Below are 21,287 nucleotides of genomic sequence, written 5' to 3' on the forward strand. Positions count from 1 at the left end.
TTTCATGTTACCTAAACCGACTCTGTCATCACCTTGCACTTTCACCACCCTGTGAAGTTCACCATAATTTATTCAATCTATAGCCGAATAAACTGCATGCTTTCGGACCACACAACATGTAATCGCGTGACTCCAAGTTTAGTTCGATATGATTGATGGTTATTACGTTAATATTTGCGCATAAAAGCGTTTCCACGGACATTTCTCGCATATTACATTTTACCGACACTAAAAGATCTCACCTTGCCCAGCGTATTTTTTTTGTCGACTTTTTTCCATCAGGCCTGTCATTTATCCGACATGTACTTTACCCACATACGTTTGGATGGAAACCTGGTTACAGTCAACTCATTTAGTTGTCTACCCCATTAAGATACATACAGATTATGGTGCCTCTCCCTGTAAACTTGTGTAGCCAGGTTATTTATCAGATGCAAGGAAAATGACAGCATACATTTCACAAAACACTGTACCTCATCATTACAGCTACAAAGAGCTTATGTCACCAATACCAGGATGTTCTGGTCTATATGCTCTATTTTCTTTGTCATTATGTTGACTTCTAGAAACTGCCATGGGATAACACAAAATTATGCTATTCCCTCACTGAATGTTTCCTGGCAAGCTACAGTATATCATTGATTACACAACTCTCACTTGATTACTTTTTGGGTAACTTTTTTATGTGCAGAATCTGTCTTTTATCCCAGGTAAATACAGAGCTAAAGTGCAAGGATTATAACACTGCAAGGCACAAACTATTAATAAAATGATTGTCTCTCAGTGTCTAATCGTAAAAAAAAATGTTTACAAACACAAACATAATCGAGTATAAAATTATTCTTTCATACATAGATAATACAAGTAAAACCTGAACAAGTAAAACCTTGTCTAAACTTTACAATAACCTGTAACATACACCGTACATAATTTTCTGCATTACATACATCAAAAATCACAGCAGGTACATATATATGTACAGGGAAAACAAGCCATTACAAACATAATTTCTATGTCTGGATAATCATCACCATAATGACCATTATAACTATGTAATATCATTCCAATAGCATTATTCAATCTAATAAAGATGCAGGACATAAAGGTTTGAATAGAACATGTTTCTTATACTTTCTTTGGCTCAGCCTTTACTGCACACGCTCCTTCAGAAACTAATAACCATTCTAGAACATTTACATTTAAGTCATTTAGCAAATTACAAATTGGAAAGTTCATACATATTCATCCTGGTCCCCCCGTGGGGAATGAACCCACAACCCTGGCGTTGCAAGCGCCATGCTCTACCAACTGAGCCACACCTAGAAGGAAGAACTTTTTTTTTTGAAGCCATGCAAAATATTGCACAACGGAGCTGCTTTGGTTTGGAATATCTACACAAAGTACAGCAGTAAAAGAGTAAACCTAAAATATAAATAGTATACTTTAAGAAGTCAACGAACGGAAAGAAGATGAAGGCCATTGAAGGCCGAAACGTTAATCTTTTTAACTTGCTTAAATAAAAAATGTTTTTTTAATGGTGAGCAAGTATTGCATCTTTTACTTTTCAAAGAAGTCAATGTACAACAGGTAACACTAGCTGGGGTTGAGGATTGTGATCTGGGCCACAAAAGATGCACATAACAAAAGCATAATGCTGTCGTACCACGGTATTCCTGAATTGTAACTTTAACTGATCCTGTCTCTGTCTCTGTCTCTGTGCCTCCTTTAAACAGTAAACGAACCATCAACAATAACCCATGTTTGAGTCGGGATTGGTAGCTTGCCAAACTATGAATCTTTGCTCTTCTCCATGACACGTAGACAGTGCATTCAGTGGGATACTCAGAACAGCTAAAGTAACTCTATAGAATGTATAGAATGAATCTCATAGACCACAGGAATATCACAAAACAGGAGGTCCCCTGTACATGACAACAGTATGCATTATCTTCTGTGTCTGGTTGATGATGTTCAAGTTCATAATGCCTAGTGGTGCCCTCCTGCCCCCTCCCTTGTGCTGCTACATGATAGGGGTGTCGTGGAAAATTGTAAAATTATGTTATAATGTTTGTATTACATTATAATAGTTGTTACATTCGACAGAATTGAGTATTGTGTGTGTGTTCCACTGAGGATGGGCCTCTATGAGATAGCACTGACAGAGGAGATTTACCATGTCTTTGGGTAATAAAGCCTAAAGAGCATTCAAGATAACATGAGCTAATGGTTCTGTTCAGGGAGTATCAGGGAGAGACGGTTCCCTTTTGGAGTGAGGGGGCCAGACACTGGTCTTTACAATGAGAACTGTTGACACAGATATCTTTCATACAAATCTTAACCTTTGTGAACTGTTCGAATCTGTGATTCGTCATGTAAGTTGAGAGGGGTGTATCTTGGCTATAAAAGATCTTTGTACTTTTCTGTTGGTACTTTTCAATGGTTCATTAGAGATAGAGCATCATTGAACGTCAAAAAGGCTATTGCAAAGCTTATTATTATTAAAGATGGAGTTTAAGTATAACTCTGACTGGTGTGTAGTTTGTAACTCTCCTCATTTGGTAAAGCAGAAAAATGCCACCACAGGGGGCAGACACTGGGACAACTCCTAATCTCCGTCAGAGCCCACGTCTAGTTGAGGCTTGATGATGATATGCACGGACCTCTCCCCACTCGCCTCCTGATTGGTGTCCCTGTTGACCTCGACCACGCCCTCACACAACTCCACCTCTGCAGATGCTCCAATGGGATGCAGTCGCTCGGTGGTCACCATCTTGCCCCCTGCCTTCGCGGAGAGGTCTCTTTTCAGCTTGTCGTTGCTATCGGACTCAATCATCTCAGCTGCAAAGTACAGAATTATGTGGTTTAATCCATAAATTGTTTTGACACATTGTGAATATTTATTTTAAAAGCGAGTGAGATAAAATCGAGTGAGAGGCCTGGTCTTACCTGTCCTGTTAGTGACTACTTTGCGGTAAGTAGCCTCATAGTTATTTTCTGTACTGCTCACGCTTTCCCTGGGCTTCCAAATCATGGGTCGTGTTTTGGGCCGGGGCTTGTTGAGACGAGCCTCCTGGATCCACTCATGTTGCATCGCTTCGTCTGGTGTCATACGCTTGGTTGGATCCCACCTAGATAGCACAGGAATATACACTGAGTGTGCGTGGAGAAGATGAAGCAAGCTAATAATAATACATTTCTGGGGGGACTATATTTGCCCTGCTACACACAAGTGTGTAATGGAAATGTGTTTCTTGCATATCCCAACTCCTCCCGAGACACCCGCAGGGAGTGGGGTCACTACCAGAAATCTCATTACAACAGTTTTCATGACACTGAAACCACAGAGTAATAATCCTGTGCTGAATTCTAGATGTTTAGTGTGTCAGTGTTGACGTACGTGAGGCAGTGTTGAAGGAAGTCCAGGAACAGAGGATCGTCGGTCTTCAAAACGCTGGCCAGGTCTTTGGAGTTGGGTCGCCTCTTCCGCCCTTTGCTGTTTGTGATGTTTCTGGGGTTTCCTTTGGAGTCTGCAACAAGTCATCAAACACACTAATTAGAGACTTACCAAACCTCATGGTTTAAACACAACCCAGAGATTCATCTGATTAATTCTGGACCTAATACTTTCTTAAGATGTTTTGTTGTTCCTAATTGTATGCATATTTTTATTTATTTAACTAGGTAACTCAGTTAAGACCAAAAAAATCTTATTTACAATGACGGCCTACCAAAAGGCAAAAGGCCTCCTGCGGGGCCTGGGATTAAAAATAAAATCACGACAAACACACATCACGACAAGAGAGACACCACAACACTACATAAAGAGAGACCTAAGACAACAACATAACATGGCAACAACCCATGACAACAACTTGGTAGCAACACAACATGGCAGCAGCACAACATGGTAGCAGCACAAAACATGATACAAACATTATTGGCCACAGACAACAGTACAGACAACAGACAACATCTATACCTTATATATATTTCCGAAGTAAAGAAACACATTCTTACTGTACAAATCATAGAAGGTTCTTACCGAAAAACATCCTTCTCCTCGATGCTGTCTGCACAAAATCATTGGGAGGCATTCCAAGTACCTAAGAAATAAAAGAACAGAATGTTCTTGAATGGTGATGGATAAATGGATTCCTAAAAACATTTAACATCAGATACTCCAATTGGCTGGTGCTGGGGTCTGAGACTGTATGTCTGCAGGTGGTTGGTTGTGTACCTCCATGATGCACGCGATCTGCTCCACCTCGCTCTCCCCAGGAAATAGGGGGAAGCCGGTGTAGAGCTCAGCCATGATGCAGCCCAGACTCCACATGTCGATGGCCATGCTGTAGGGGTGTCCCAGGATAACCTCTGGGGAGCGATAGAAACGACTCTGGATGTAGGTGTAGACTACAAGGGCAGGCAAGGAGAAAGAGAGGGAGTGGAAGGAGGGAGCGGAGTTCATGTTCAAATTCTGTTATTGTATATGACTGCTGTGGCTTTGGAGATTTTAACATAAGACTTTTAAATCAGGTATTTAATCAGGTGAGACACACCTCTCTGCTGCTCATAACAGCTGGACCCAAAGTCAACCACCTTTATATTTCCTTGTCCTTTCTGAGACAGAAGTATGTTCTCCTTTTGCGAAAAAAGAGAAACAATGTCAATTTGACATTTTCCAAGTTACCAATCAAAGTGCAACCAACTTATTTCCTCTGCAGTGCACTAGTACTGTGCATTAGCATGTCTGACTTCTCAGCTGGGTATTCTTTGTGTTGTTACTGTTCCATGCAGAGCCATTACAATGTATGGGGATTTGTGGAACCTTACCGGTTTGAGGTCACAGTGAATGATCTTCTCCTTATGCAGCATCTGCAGGCACTTGAGCAGGGAGCGGGTGAAACGACGGATCAGGGCAAGACTGAAGCCCTGGAAGTTGTTCTTCTTGATCAGCTCATACAGGTTGACTCTATAAGAAGACAGAAAGACAAGAATTTTGAGAACTGGTCAAATGATAAAATATCTGTCACTATTCCCAGTCTTTCTCTGCGTTCTCTTTTTCCCACCACTGCATGGAGGGTTTGGCCTCAAATGTAATAGTTTATTAGTCCTCTAGAGGCCAGCACTATACTGCTTTTTGATATCATGGTATAGCTCAGTCAAATCTAGCAGGACCATGCAGTTTAGTAATAAGATATAAAAAAAGGAAGTGGACACCCTTATGTTGCATGCTTAATCAGATTACTTAACAGTCTTGAATGTCTTAACATTAAGAAGAGGGTCTCTCAGAGTTATTCTTTGTATTTCTAGATACTTCTGGGAAGTACACACTTCTCTGTCCGGTGTCACACCTCGAGCAGCCAGAGAAAAGTGATAGAGCCCTAATCAAGACGTTAACTAAGGGACTGGGTGACGGTAATGTTAGACAGGGTGGCAGTCCAAGACGTCTACTAAAGGTCAGCCAGCCTGGAATAGAAGACTATTTTGTCTCAGAGGGAACCTAAGGCTAGTTGAGGCAGATTGTTCTAGGCAGGACGCTCACTTTGCTCAAGTAGTGTAGCATTTTAAGTGACTAGTGATAAATGAGCTGTGCATGTAATAGGGGAGTTGTACCTTGTTGTACCTTGGGAGAGGTGCCTAACCTTGAATATCTTTGATTAACACATTAATTACTCAGGGTTCCATTTATCTTCTACTGGGACTATTTTCATTGTGTGTGTGAGTGTATGTTTGTGCGTGTGATTGCTTTAATCATCATTTCAGGTGTCTTATAACAGTGTTATACATACCACACACTACACTCACCCTAGCAGCTCGAAGGTGATGCAGAGATGGTTGCGGAAGTAGAAGTATTCTTTCATATGGATGACATTGTGGCACATTTCCCTGTCTTTCCTCCTCACAGCATCCAGGATCTTCAGTTCCACTAGGGCCTGGTGGTGAAACCTACAGTCCAATGTAAGAGTTAGTTAGAGTTAGTCATGGCTCCATTCTGGATTTAACCATTCAAAATCAGAAATGGAAAATCTCCTAGCAAATATTTTTCAATTCCAGTTATAATTTACTTTGGTGTGAAAAATGATGACAGATGCAAAGAAGGGAGAATCTCCTCTCCCAGGAGAAACAGGATCTTTGAGAGGGTTTAGTTCAAGACAAGGCCCCAGTGGCGAGACCAAGGCAGCCCTACGGCGGTAAGCACCCATTTTGTTTTCTGCATTATTGAAGAGCATTAAGCCCTGATGACATTTGTATCAATCAAAGTCAAAGAGGAGGAGGCGGACTTCCATTGACACACAGAGTGCATTGGATCACCTGAGAGAGGACTGGTAAAGCAATACCGAGGTAACTCCTTTGGAACACTGACCTGACGACCTGTCGGTACTGACCTCACACAAGAAGGTCAGTTTCAGAGTCTTTGAGCACTGGATGCGTATTCAAGAGCAAAATGTTTTGTTTGTACCTTTTCTTGTTGCGAATGACCTTGATGGCGACCAGCTCTTGGGTCTTGTGGTCCAGACATTTCAGGACCTGTCCAAATGATCCTTTCCCAATCACCTCCAGCACCTCGAAGCGGAAGCCAATGTGGTCGTGCAGAACCTGGATACGGAACAGAGAACATTCAATTGGAAATGTTTGTATGGTATGATGGACAATACTTTTGAATACAAGAGCCTCACTGCATGTAATGGTAGTTCATGATACAATGACATCCTTCATTATGGTTTTCTATAATGACTACTATAATGACTAGTGTCAAACACTAATTCATTTACATTGACATTTTAGTCATTTAGCAGATGCTCTTATCCAGAGCGACTTACAGTTAGTGCATTCATCTTAAGATATTTTTATTTATTTATTTTATTTAAACTTTATTTAACTAGGCAAGTCAATTAAGAACAATTTCTTATTTACAATGACGGCCCACCAAAAGGCTAAATACCTCCTGCGGGGACGGGAGCTGGGATTAAAAATAAAAATAAATGTAATCAAAATATAGGACAAAACACACATAACGACAAGAGAGACAACACAACACTACATAAAGAGAGACCTAAGATAACAACATAGCATGGCAGCAACACAACATGACAACAACATGGCAGCAACACAACATGGCAGCAGCACAAAACAGGGTACAAACATTATTGGGCACAGACAACAGCACAAAGGGCAAGAAGGTAGAGACAACAATATATCACGCAGAGCAGCCACAGAGTGTCCATGATTGAGTCTTTGAGTGATTGCGATAAAACTGTCCAGTTTGAGTGTTTGTTGCAGCTCGTTCAAGTCGCTAGCTGCAGTGAATTGCAAAGTGATAGCTAGGTAGCTAAGATAGCAAGGTGAGACAGTATATCACAGTCGTAGCAAGTACATTTTTCCTCAATAAAGTAATTATCAGCAAAGTCAGTGCGAGTAGGAAAAGTTAGTTCAAAAGTTAGTTAAAATTAGGTAAAGTTAGTTAGTTAAAAAGTTAAAGTAACGTTAAGAAAAGTAAGTTCAATTTAGGTAAAGTTAGTTAAAAGTTACTTAAAGTTAGGTAAAGTTAGAAAAAAGTTAGTTCATAATAATACTGCTCCTGTATTGTTTCATTTGGTTATTTAGCTGAGCATCTGTCATGACTTAACTAGTTTTGTGTGACCTAGAGGTTACCATGAATGGGGGCATAGGGCCATGAGTCTAAACAATGTTCACAGTCAGTCTCCCTGTAACAGCACATTCATACAGGATGGAATAAGACACTAACTGCCTGTGGATAGTCAGTTAGACTCACATGGCAGTTTGGCTAGCGTGCATGGGACTTCTGTTCTCATGCCGTAACATCATTTCACTGCAGTTTATTGTGAAGTTGAGAGAAAGGTCAGTTTGATGGTCTGACTGGTTATATCACAGCAAACAAACAAACAAACAAACCTTCTTACACCTTACCCCAAGGAGCCCCAAGAATCATTTCAATTAAAATCATTAATGTAACTGTACCTTGTTGTAGCTGCCGTGCTCGTCGTCGTAGCCTGCATTCTGAGGAATTCCATGAGAGGCCTTGATCTTCTTAGTCTCCAGACCCAGGAACCAGATCTCTGAGTAGTCCATGATCTCCTGCTGCTCAAACTCTGTCAGACGCCCTTGGAAGTGCCTCAGTGCCTCTGTGGGAGACATGGGCAGCCTCTGTCCTTTATAAAGCTTTGCCTCCTCCAGCTTGTTGCTGAGACCCTTGGTGGTGATAGAGTCAGATAGGTGCTCCACTGAGGAGCCAAACCATGTGGAGAACTGGGAGGAGGGCTTTGGTCTCTCATCCTGCCAATCACAAAAGGGATCAAGAGGTCAGTTGATCTGTCCTTTCAACCCTTTGGCTCTGTCACTAAGCGTAACCCTGATGAAACTTGCTCTCACTTCCTTTTACATTACTGGGATATTGCATGTCAGCTGAGCGGTTTCACCTGAAGATGTATAAACTACCAAGGACTTACTATCATGTACAATTTACATGTGCATTTACAATTGACAACTGGAGTCAAGTTAACTACTTTTGAATACCAACAGTATAGTGTGACACAGTGTGAAATGTAGCCTCACCTGGTGTGTCTGGTAGTTGTTCTGCACCCCCTTGTTGGCGATGTGGGGCAGGATGCTATCGGACTGCTGGTGGGGGAGTTTGGCATTGCTGACAACAACCTGTATAACCGCAGGCTCCAGCTGGGGCAAGGTCACTACGCCCGAGTTCAATTTCTTCAAGAGAGAGAGAAGGGTTCAAATAAATAAAGTTTTTTTTAAATATGCAGATGAAAACATTAAAAGTATAATAACATTTTGTATCGTCATAACTAGTCTCACTTGCCAGACCCATGGTGCTCTAACCCCAGTTGTGTCCGAGTTACAGCGACTGTTGGAAGAGACTATGTGATCACATACTCTATGGACAAGGTTGGGGAAAAGGAGGGAGAGGGGGAGTTGGAGGGAGAAATAAAGGGAGGTAGAGAGTGCTACATCTGTTCTAATTGTGGTGGCTTGGGTAACCAGGACCCCCAGGGTTGAGGATGGAATTACTCAGCAGGGTGAGTGTGAGGCGGGGACAAAAGCCTGGAGACTGGGCCATGACAGTCTGTCAGCGCTAGCTGCTGCTGTGGGGGAACAGAACTGGAGCAGGCCTTTCTCTAGCTGCCATGCTGCTTGCTGTAGGAGCACGTTTACATATGTCACTGGCTGCCTTGCAGGCATAGCTAAATGAATGATGGGGAAAGGAGACCTCTTACCTAGGCTACGACAGGGATCATGAGTTTATTGTAAAATTGTACATGCCAGTAAAATATTGAATGACTTCCTACATGGTAATGGCAATGTATCTGCCGATATAACTAACATGTAAATACATAGGTATTATTATGGACAGTTATTGTAAAGTGGAACCAGTACTTCTTTATCCCTTTGCTTTGGTAACAGCAAGCACAGAAGCACAAAACACCAGCCCAATCTATACATAGCAGTGATATTTAATCGCACGTGCACAGCCTGCTGCAGTAGCTTCCAACTTAGTTATGACGCATAGAGACACAGGCTAAATATAGTTCCAAGCACCTGCCACAACAAGCAAATGGTAAATACAGTATTATACCAGCACACAACTGGAGTCAGGGCAGGCTGATTAGGTAATCAAAAGAGAACCATCATGTTCTCCCAGAAGCTTAGCTGGTGCGTAAAGTCCGCAAATTCAGTCAAAGAAAGAGGTGGAATGGGTTTGCACTCCCAAAGATGTCACATAAAGCTTACTTTATAATTTTTTACTGCATCAAGGATAGTGTACACAGACGTTTCGAGTTTACAGCATTCTTCAGTGTGTAGGTACAATTTCCTTTAATTCAAAACAGCATTTGTAAAGAACAACAGATGACCAGCAGGCTGATTAGATATACTCTTAGAAAAAAAGGTGCTATCTAGAACCTAAAAGAGTTCTTCGGGTGTCCCCTTCGAATAACCCGTTTTGGTTCAAGGTAGAACCCTTTTAAGTTCCATGTAAAATCCTTTCAACAGAGAGTTCTACATGGAACCCAAAATAGCTCTACCTGGAACCAAAAAGGGTTATTCTATTGGGACAGCCGAAGAAGCCTTTTGGAACCCTTTTTCTAAGAGTGTAGGCTACTACACTGTGTTCTTAAACACATCCTGGTCTATTGACAGTGAGGACTGCTTTAAGTTCATCACTGTAAATGGAAGGCCAAAGTTATCCCCTTGAGTTGTCATTCACCAACAACATTAAACATTTACTCCAATAGCATGAGTTAGCTAGGGTAGTGACGTTTGGTGGAGTGAAGGGGGAGGGCACTGCACAGTCAGAAAGATACAGGATTGAAAGAGAGTGGGTGTCACGCCCTGGCCTTAGTATTCTTTGTTTTCTTAATTATTTTAGTTAGGTCAGGGTGTGACATGGGGAATGTATGTGTTTTTTGTAGTGTCTAGGGTGGTTGTAAGGTTTAGGGGGTTTATTAGAGTAGTTGGGTTTATGTTTAGTATAGTAGTCTAGCTGTGTCTATGGTTGAGTGTAGGTATCTAGGAAAGTCTATGGTTGCCTGAATTGGGTCTCAATTAGAGACAGCTGGTTATTGTTGTCTCTGATTGGGAGCCATATTTAAGGCAACCATAGGCTTTAGCTGTTTGTGGGGAATTGTCTATGTTGAACGTAAGTAGTTTGTGTGTGCACTTGTGTTTGTAGCTTCACGGTCGTTTGTTGTTTTTGTATAGTTTGTATAAGTGTTTCGTTTCATGTTCATCTTCGTCGTTATAATAAAAGAAGATGGCTTATTTTCCACATGCTGCGTTTTGGTCCGTCTCTCCTCCACACGATCGTGACAGTGGGGCTCAAAAGAGATAGGGGCTCAAATGCTCTACAGGTCAGGGGTCACCAGTGAGTAAAGGCTCACCTGTGAATAGGGTTGGTTGGTTCCCAGTTGGGTCTGGAGCCTGTGTGAGTGGGGGAAAGCCTCTCCTCTAGAAGACTGTGGAGGAAAGGAATATGGGAGACTTCACTTAACATTACATTTACACACAGAACTTCTCTACACCTGTATAAGTCAATGTGTGGGTGTTGGATGCAGCATTGCCAAGGGAATCTCTCTCAAATCAGATTCAGTTTTAGTTAAATAGATTCAATATGGCTCATAACAAGTCATTGAGGTCTGAATCTGCATTATGAATTGCATATTTTTAATAACCGAAACTGATGAACTTCAAAGTATCTCTGTGAATGAGGAGAATAAATAGCCTGATTGTTGCTGGTGGGTGTTTCAGGCCCAGCACAGCGGTGGGTCTCACAGATACAGTAGTGAAGTAGGATTACTACCATGCAAGCAAAGATGATGCACACTCTCCAAAATTAGAGTATCTTATGCAATTAGCTACCACAGTAGCAATGGTCTCTTTATCATCTGTTTTTCCACAAGATGCATTCCTTTACTGGAGCATAGGCTTGTTAACCCTCTGATGTTCTATGAAGAGAGTAAGGGTGTGGTAATGATGGTGAGAGTAGAGGGCTGTTTTAGCCTGGCACCAGAGAGATCCTTCACTTCCTTTCACAAAGCCCAATTCAGTCTGATGCTAGGCTTCATGGGGTCATATGATTCACTGAGATTCTATTATCTCTGGTGCCACTGTGGCAGAATAGCCCGTTTTACACATGCCTTAATCAGAGGGGAGTGTGTCAACTAACACAGTGTGTTGAATGAGAGACACCATATGGGTGGACTGAAACATCCAGCCCAGATGAGCACAGGCAAAACTCAGAGAGCCAGAGAGGGTTATACAACGGCTGGCTGGTTAGCAGAGCAGATTGAGAATGGACTTGACCTAAATAACACTATTGGATTAAAAGGTCAGAAGAATAAAACAGTGGAAAAATATACTGTTTCTCATGCGTTCACTAAATAAACATCCATATGCTCCATATTCTTTATGAAATGGCCAATTGCCTCTTACTGACCCATATGTGTTCCTTGACGAGAATATGACCGTATTTTGATTCCCATACATACCCAGGGCAATGTATAAAAGGATTTAGCATGGGAAGACTTAGAGTAGTGGAACACCAGTGCCCACCTAGGATTGCCTTCACATCGGCTCGGTTTGGAATCTGAACAAGTCAGCAAGCACTCATTCAAATATGAACACATGCAGGATTCACGTGTAACACAACCAATCCCCTGGGAGGATTGTGAGAGTGAGGGTTGTACTGCGATTTCGGCCACTGTGGTAGGGCACTAAACAGGTACTGTACATCTGCTTACTGTAAGCAGATACAATCCCACAAAACCGCTCATCCATTTGAAATGGGCACTCAGCAGACGGGGATTCAAACCAGCGACTTTTCAGTTACTGGCCGAAAGCTCTGAAGAGCTAGGCTACCTGCCACCAATTCTAAGCATGCAATATATAGGCCTACTGTAGTATTACAATAGTCCAGCATCTGATAACTGAAGTCACTTTTTTTCTGAGGTCACTTGTAGTGTTATGATATGTGTTACCCTGTATTTCTACTTGGGTTGTGGTCACGAGAGGGAGGTGTGCTGGGGGTGTGCTCATCCCCTGAGGGAGGTGTGCTGGGGGTGGGGTCATCCCCTGAGGGAGGTGTGCTGGGGGTGGGGTCATCCCCTGACGTGTTATCAAGGGTCTGGGTGGGTCAGTAGAGCAATGATGCCCGAGCAACAAAGAAGCTGCCACTAGTTGCAGTGCACATCTCACTGGATACTGGAAAGAGCTTTTGGATTGTTGACATCATGCAGGTCCTTGAAAGGGAACACAGCATTACTAATATGTCTTTTCTGAGACTCGCACAACACCAGTTATAGAACAGCATGAGGAAAGTAAAGCTTCAACTCCAATGGTAAGGAATGTATTGCAAATATTGAATTGGCAGCGAATGGAAACAACTGTCTAAGAGTTGATAAGCATCAACAACGGATGAAGTTTTAGTAGCTATACAGAAACGTACACATTTTTTGCTCATGAAAAGTAGAGCATCAATCCCACCCAGAAAAGCTGACTGAGAGTCTCAAACTTGATACAGAGAAAATACACCGACTGATTTATAGATGGCTGCTGATCAATGTGACAATGATATTGCAAATAATAAATGACAGATGTCAACAAGGCTAATGTTATTTGTAAAAAGTGGATGAAAGAGTTGCTGTTTTCCTGTCCTTGGTCATGTGTGATACTGTTTATGATAAAGCTATAGAGCTTCTGTCAACACCATAAATCTAGCCATAAAGTGTAGACTAAAATAGTTTTGGATTATGTTTATCTTGAATACCTTCTCAGATAATCATAAGAACCCATAAGCAAACTACTAAATGGGTCATAATATTTAGCCCCTACTACTGTTTACTTATCATAATATTCTGTAATTGAAATCAATGGGAAACGTTCAGTGGGAAAGAAAAGTGAATCTTCATACAATTTCAACTACAAAATTAATGTTATATCAGACTTCATAAAAAATACATAACTCTCTGATGTTCAAGCAAACGATAAAATAAAAGACAATAAGAGAGAAAACATAAATGCTGTAAAAAAATGCATTGTCAACATATGTAGCCTAAAGATTGAAATAAATAACGGATTGTATGGATATAGATACTCAAAATGGATTATTGACCTCACCTTGTTATTAATTTCGGGAAACATACCGCTTTGAATGTAGCCTACGAGTGAAAGTAACTACTGTAAATTCCTGGTAAATGCAAGTCGCGAGCACATCTTCAAAAGTCCAGACGGCATGTCACGTTCAGATTCTCTTTAACTTCAGCAGCCCAAGTCAAACCGAAGAGCGATTGTCTCTTGAATCAGCACAAACTGATCGGGTCCTGAAACTCAAACTGCAACAGTCATAATTTCAAACATAAGAGTCAGTATTGCTGTCGTCAGGAGGAGATTAGAGAAAGAAGCAAGCTGTAAACTGTCTATTCATCTGACGCGTGAGTCTCTGGAGAGGCCGCCTATTTAGGTTTCTGCAGCTGACAGCTGGGTCTACCCGACATATGTTTTTTTTCCGGTTAGGCTGCACATCGTCACCTACATTGGACTAGCGCTCCTAAAATTCAGTAGTGGCCGGTTAGTGTGCGCCATTGCGCGCACAGTAGCCAATAATCTACCGCAGAGGCAGGGGCGAAAATCTGAGATCAACCTTGGAGGGGACAATTACATTAAATTTTCTCAAGAGCAATTCCTGAGGGGGACACCAAAAGTAGTGCTGTAACACATAGCATACGTTGTTAAATGTATATTGAGGAACCATAATTCCTACAACTGGATAATTGATAGGTACAGTAGTTAACTGAAGGGTTTTCCCAACTTGTTCAAATGTTTAATCTTTTTATTCTAACTACGTATTGTTATAGCAGGCTCTTACCGTCATATGTATGCAGGTATTCGTATTACAACCAGCATATTCAAGAAGGTCGTAAGTGACATAGGTACTGTACACTGTATGTGTAGTTTCATAAATACAATGAACATGGTTGATCACATCTAAAAGAATCTCCATTGAGAACCATCACAAAGTTGGTTCTCGTATTGAATTGACCTTTTAATTTGACTTTTTCTGATACATTTATATAGTAATTTAATATGTGCACCTGGCCTGAGTTTACAATATCTTTGCAAGCAAAAGCTTAAATAAGTACAGTTCTAAAAGCAAAATAACTACTTCAATGAAAAACCAAATATCAAACAAATATCCTTCAGTCAGTGTCTCACTCTTCAAACAGCAGCTATGGACAAGTATGTCGACAAAGTATGCTTTTAAATAAAATACATGAAATAAATCATTTGTAAGTCTACTGAAAACTACTAAACAAAAGAACAACTATCAATTACACCATGGGTTCTCAAACAGGGGTCCATGGACTAATTGCAAGGGGTCCGTGAAATAAAAAAGTGTAATGAATGTAGTCAGTACCACAGAGTTTCCAGACTACTAATCTCAGCTGCCATGCCCGTATTGATGAGTCCGTGAATTTCATTCTGGTGCTTTGGCTGTGTACATTTGGTACCGTCTGTTAACACTTCAGTAAAAGGGATCATCCTCTTCTGCCCAAGTTTCAAAATCTGGTATAACTTCCACTGTATCCGTGTGGCCTCTAAAGGCTTGTCCTGTCTTACTACATGCCGCAACAAAACAATTTCATCAAGCAATGCTTGCGTCATCCTGCTGTTTACCCCGCCGCTGACAAACTGGACACTGATTGGATTTAGCTGGTGTGCTGTTACATTACAAAGTCGTGGGTTTGGCAATTTTGATGTGCTGTGAATTTTTCAATGGCTTTTCTCCAGTTCCTAAATCCTGCACTAATGAAGGCAGCATCAGCTCTTTGGCCAAAAGATGGCTGGCTTGAAAACCTTGGCTACAGTGAAACACAACACTCCTTTATGGATGGATTTATATGTAGCCAGGGGAAATCGCCGAACCATCTCTCTTGAAACGTCAACACTCTTGTTGGCAAGAGTTTGCGGTTCTATAAATTGTGGGTGTGGCTGATATGGTTTTGTGCCATCACTGTGGTAACTGGACAATGCTGTGCCACTGTCGCCTATACTGGTGCTGCTGGCAACAAGGGTGACACTTGGTCCTGCCGTGGCTGTGACACTGTCCTCTGAAGTCTCTCCCCTGGCTCTTTCCCTTTCACTACCCTAACTGACTCAGTCTGTCTCCTAGAAAATAAATAAGGTGTTTGCCGTATCCTAACTACCGGTACCCAAAACTACACAATTAATCACAACAGCAATACCATTGCCGTAAACAAATCTTAGTTTAGTCACCAGTTTAAGTTGAGAGTGGGGGTACCATGGCATTTTCCAATTATGTCCCTATTTTACAAGTCAAAAAATTGAGAACCTTTCATAATGTTGCAAACAAAGACTCAACAAACTTACCTGAGACTCCCTGTCTGCCAGTCTGTCCCTGCATATCTGTCCCAGCTCTGCTGTCTGTGTGCCATCTGTGTCTGCTTGTCCTAATGACATCATTGTAACATTTCCATTAGCATTTCATTCTTTCTTATGAAAATTTATAAACTGTTTTAGATTTAGTTATTCTTACTATGCTTTGTTAGGCATACTCTTGATGTCCGTCTTCTTCTAAATGTCGCCTTTTTCTACCTGGCTGGCTGGCTGGCCTAGTGCACACACACATTTACACAACACATGCTGCAACCTTTTGTAATTTAATGTTGTTTCATATTGCTGGCTCCACAAGCTGAATTGTAAAGCTAGCGAGCACCAATTGTTTCTTTTGTTTGCTATAATCTTTGCTACCTGGTTAAATAAAGGTTAAATAAAATAAAAAAAAAAGTTCACTAGCGACAATTTATCTTTTGCAGAGAACCATTATAATATATTTAAGACAATGGTATAAGAGAGTGTAGTTCTGTTCTGTTCAGTTTGGACTTCAGTTTATCGCTAACCTTATCACAGGGACGTCGAGCACTACGCTGCCTGATCTTGGAATAACTGATGATAGCAAGATTCCATCTTTGACGACGCCACATAAATGGAATAGGTACTAGCTAGCTTGATAGTTAATGTTTGCTTTAGTTTGCGCGCTAGCTCTGCAAATTAGCTAGTGTGTAACCCTGCCAACATAAATAAATAAATAACATTGCTATGGACCTGCTATGGATTGACTGGATTAACCTCACGTCAGTTACGTACATGTCCTTTCGGACAGTATTCGAAACCTCTATTACCTTGCCAGCTAAAGAACTGGCAGTGGATCAAACATGACATTGAGAAAGCGGGGGGGGTCGCAATCTTTTGAAACTTAAACGCGCTATTAAGTGTCTATAATCAGCACAAGTGCTTTCATTGCGTATTATTAATATTATTGAAATTACATAGTTATGTTTACAGTGATATATTGGGGGGGACAAATCATATTTTTCCCAAGATGGGGGGGTCGTGTCCCCCCCGTCCCCCCTGGGATTTCCGCCTATGTGCAGAGGCTGCATCCCTGTGGATAGCCTACACAGACAGTCGCCGTAGGCTACGGAGCTTCTCACGTTGCAGTCCTGATGTTTTCAGAGATGCTGTCTCTCACATTTTCTCACCTCACAATTTACCATTCACAGACCATTTCACATATTGCTATAACATTTATCGGGTCAGACTATTGCAATAAAAACTCTGTATTGAGGCATAATCACAGTTGACCCGAGATGGGGCAGACACTCTTTTTGTAAACACTGTGAATCATACATTAACCCCTATAAAGCTTTCTCCTATTTCGACCCTCACACGTGTTAAAGATTTGATGAAATTGTAGGTTTGCACTGGCAGACACAAACAACAGTAAAGGCGTACTGAATTTCATCTCTCCCTGTCTGTCACGCACGCACACATGTACACAAAATAAACCAATTGACAATGTAAAGCCTGTTTCATAATAGGTTATACAACTTGATAATATGTCAAAGGTTTTAGAACACCTACTCTTTCAAGGATTTCTTTATTTTTACTATTTTCTACATTGTAGAATAATACTGAAGACATAAAAACTATGAAATAGCACATATAAAATCATGTAGTAACAAAAAAAGTGTTAAACAAATCAAAATATATTTTATATTTGGGATTCTTCAAATAGCCACCATTTGCCTTGATTACAGCTTTGCACATTCTTGGCATTCTCTCAACCAGCTTCACCTGGAATGCTTTTCCAACAGTCTTGAAGGCCAGCATCCCAGAGTCGCCTCTTCACTGTTGACGTTGAGACTGGTGTTTTGCGGGTACTATTTAATGAAGCTGCCAGTTGAGGACTTGTGTGGCGTCCGTTTCTCAAACTAGACACTAATGTACTTAGTTGTGCACCGATGCCTCCCACTCCTCTTTCTATTCTGGTTAGGGCCAGTTTGCGCTGTTCTGTGAAGGGAGTAGTACACAGCGGTTTACAATATCTTCAGTTTCTTGGCAATTTCTCGCATGGAATAGCCTTCATTTCTCAGAACAAGAATAGACTGACGAGTTGCAGAAGAAAGATATTTGTTTCTGGCTATTTTGAGCCTGTAATCAAACCCACAAATGCTGATGCTCCAGATACTCAACTAATCTAAAGGCCAGTTTTATTGCTTTAATCAGACCAACAGTTTTCAGCTGTGCTAACATAATTGCAAAAGGGTTTTCTAATGATCAATTAGCCTTTTAAAATGATACACTTGGATTTGTCACGTTCGTTGACGGAAGGATCGGACCAAGGTGCAGCGTGGTAGGCGTACATCTTTCTTTTATTAAATTACACCGAAAAAACAACAAAATACAAAACGAACGTAAAGCTACACGCAGTACAGAAAGCAACTACACACAAACAAGATCCCACAAACTAAAGGTGGAAAAAAGGCTGCCTAAGTATGATCCCCAATCAGAGACAACGATAGACAGCTGCCTCTGATTGGGAACCATACCCGGCCAACAAAGAAATAGAAAAACTAGAATGCCCACCAAAATCACACCCCGACCTAACCAAATAGAGAAATAAAAAGGCTCTCTAAGGTCAGGGCGTGACAGGATTAGCTAACACAACGTGCCTTTGGAACACAGGAGTGATGGTTTCTGATAATGGGCCTCTGTACGCCTATCTAGATATTCCGTAAAAAATCTGCCGTTTCCAGCTACAATAGTCATTTACAACAAGGCTAGGCATCCTGTTAGCGGGACACCTGTCGACAACATCTGGTTGAAATTGGAGGGCGCGCAATTCAAATAAATAATCGTAATATTAAACATTTATGAACATACAAGTATCTTATATCGTTTAAAAGCTTAAATTCTTGTTAATCTACCTGTATTATCAAATTTACAATAGGCTTGACAGCGAAAGCATATCATGCGATTGTTTGAGGACGGCGCCCCACATCAACATATTTTTCAACCAGCACAGGCTTCATAAAATCAGAAATAGCGATTAAATAAATCACTTACTTTTGAAAATCTTCCTCTGTTTGTAATCCCAAGGGTCCCACCTACAACATGAATGGTCGTTTTGTTAGATAAAATCCTTCTTTATATCCCAAAAAGTCTGTTTAGTTGGCGCCATCGATTTGAGTAATCCACTCATTCAACATGCAGAGAAAGGAATCCAAAAAGCTACCGCTAAACTTTGTTCAAACAAGTCAAACTATGTTTCTTTTTAATCATCAGGTATCCTAAAATGTAAATAAACTATAATATTTAATATGGAAAGAAGTATGTTCAATTGAAAAGTATAATTAGTAAGCGCACGTCCTCTTCATTGCGCGCCAACAGACTGATATTGTACCGGGACTCTTTCTACAAACCTTAAAAATTCTTGCTTATTTTTTAAGAAACAAGCCTGAAACAATGAACAAAGACTGTTGACATCTCGTGGAATCCATAGGAATTGCAATCTGGGAGCTGGAATTACATAGAACCCATAGCTTTCCATTATAAGAGCCTGGGAGCTAAAAAAAAAAACATTTCCAGTTGGTTTTTCTTAGGATTTTCACCTGCCATATCAATTGTGTTATAGTCTCATACACTATTTAAAAACTTCTACAAACTACAAAGTGTTTTCTATCAAATGCTACCAATTATATGCATATGCTGGCTTCTGGGCCTGAGTAACAGGCAGTTTACTTTGGGCACGTCAGTCAGGTGGAAATTGAGAAAAATAGACCCTATCCCTAACAACGTCTACACTGTATTTCTGATCAATTTGATGTTATTTTAATGGACAAAAAATGTGCTTTTCTTTAAAAAACAAGGACATTTCTGAGTGACCCCAAACTTTTGAACAGTATTGAATATATATATATATGATTGTAATGAACACGAGGGGAGACAGAGAGCTGGTTTCAAGCGCAGGGCGCAGCAGGTGTTTATTGCAAAGGACCACAGGAGAAGGCAGGTAGCTGGGTCCAGGGGCAGACAGAAGGTCATACACAGGAGGTCTAAAAGGGCAACAGTACAGGCAGGGAAAAGGCTAGTAACATAGTCCGGGAGATCAGGCAATAGGTAGATAACAGGCAAAACCTATTATACAACTAAATAGTGTGCGATAATGACATACAGATGTGTGAACAGGTGATTCGAATTCAGGTGATTGGGATCTGGAGAGTGAGCTGCGTTCAGGGGATGTAGGTGTTTGAGAGTGTGAGCTGGGAAGTGGGCTGAAAAGTGAGCTGCGTTCAGGGGATCTACGTGTTTGAGGGTGTGAGTTGGAAGCAAACTTTACAATGATAATCAGTATGAGTTGTCCTATGCTGGAAATTAACTGCAATAGAGGCTCATTATGTACCAGCACATAAATGCTTGTAGGTGCACAATAAAATCACCCCATCTCTTATACCCTGGAAACAGCATGTTTTATTGGCGTAATGGGAGACAACAAAACTCGGTGCCCTTCACACCCAAACTTCAATGATGTAAGTGTAAGATGTTTTTCCATTGTGACATTGGGCCAAGACTGAGTCACTAATCACAGATGGGGTGAGGCAGGTCAAAACCAAATCCATCCCCTTACACAATGAGGAAAGCTGCAGATGAATATGATTGTAGATGTTATACAACACAAGGGCTCTCCAGAAATCAGACAGGGCTAAGAGGATGATCTGTCCCTGCTGGAGAGTGCTCTGACCTTCAGCACAATTGGGCTCAGTGATGTCGTAGGTCTACTACTCAGTCCCCTGTATCCTTTGTCAGACCTGTTGGAACCGGGCAGCTCTCAAGTTCCTCCTGATTTAAAACTTCCAGAACCACCGTGTGTTGCATTAGCAGGCTTAATTTACACTGGAGAACATTTCATTGAGCCAAGGATGATCAATTCTGGTCCTAAACAATAAGGTTTAAGTGGAGAGTGAGGGACTTAAAATAATGCAGATTGATCGGGGGTTAATTTGGTATGTTGTCGTTGGTGGTTGCTTTTCCATGATCCTTTTTTACATGTAGAGTACCAGTCAAATGTTTGGACAAACCTACTCATTCAAGGTTTTTCTTTATTTTTTTTACTATTTTCTACTTAGTAGAATAATAGTGAAGACATCAAAACTATGAAATAACACATATGGAATCATGTAGTAACTGAAAAAATTTAAAACAAATCAAAATATATTTAATATTTTAGATTCTTCAAAGTAGCCACCCTTTGCCTTGATGACAGCTTTGCACACTCTTGCCATTCTATCAACCAGCTTCACGAGGAATGCTTTTCCAACAGTCTTGAAGGAGTTCCCACATATGCTGAGCACTTGTTGGCTGCTTTTCCTTCACTCTGCTGTCCAACTCATCCCAAA

The 21,287-nt window shown here is 41.0% G+C and overlaps 1 protein-coding gene across 1 annotated transcript; it reads right to left on the minus strand.

Moving 5' to 3' along the window:
* Positions 1-670: 670 nt before the first annotated feature.
* On the minus strand, positions 671-14,046 carry LOC111962624 (dual specificity tyrosine-phosphorylation-regulated kinase 4-like). Its single transcript, XM_023985845.2, has 14 exons — positions 13,648-14,046; positions 10,914-10,988; positions 8,575-8,727; positions 7,981-8,295; positions 6,461-6,597; positions 5,806-5,946; positions 4,831-4,969; positions 4,557-4,638; positions 4,238-4,410; positions 4,043-4,103; positions 3,398-3,527; positions 2,947-3,128; positions 1,320-2,838; positions 671-1,184 (listed from the first exon to the last, which is right to left on the minus strand). The coding sequence occupies exons 1-13, from the start codon at positions 13,669-13,671 to the stop codon at positions 2,606-2,608; spliced, it is 1,845 nt and encodes a 614-aa protein (XP_023841613.1). The 5' UTR covers positions 13,672-14,046; the 3' UTR covers positions 671-1,184; positions 1,320-2,605.
* Positions 14,047-21,287: the final 7,241 nt, after the last annotated feature.

This window comes from Salvelinus sp. IW2-2015, linkage group LG4q.1:29, assembly GCF_002910315.2.
Source record: "Salvelinus sp. IW2-2015 linkage group LG4q.1:29, ASM291031v2, whole genome shotgun sequence".
In the NCBI taxonomy this organism is placed as follows: domain Eukaryota; kingdom Metazoa; phylum Chordata; class Actinopteri; order Salmoniformes; family Salmonidae; genus Salvelinus; species Salvelinus sp. IW2-2015.

Coding starts and splice junctions, on each gene's coding strand:
- LOC111962624 (XM_023985845.2), bottom strand. CDS start 13,671: ATGTTTCCCGAAATTAATAACAAG. Junction 8,728..10,913: donor CCAACCAACCCTATTCACAG/GTGAGCCTTTAC, acceptor TCTCTCTTGAAG/AAATTGAACTCGGGCGTAGT. Junction 6,598..7,980: donor AGCACGGCAGCTACAACAAG/GTACAGTTACAT, acceptor TTCCGTATCCAG/GTTCTGCACGACCACATTGG.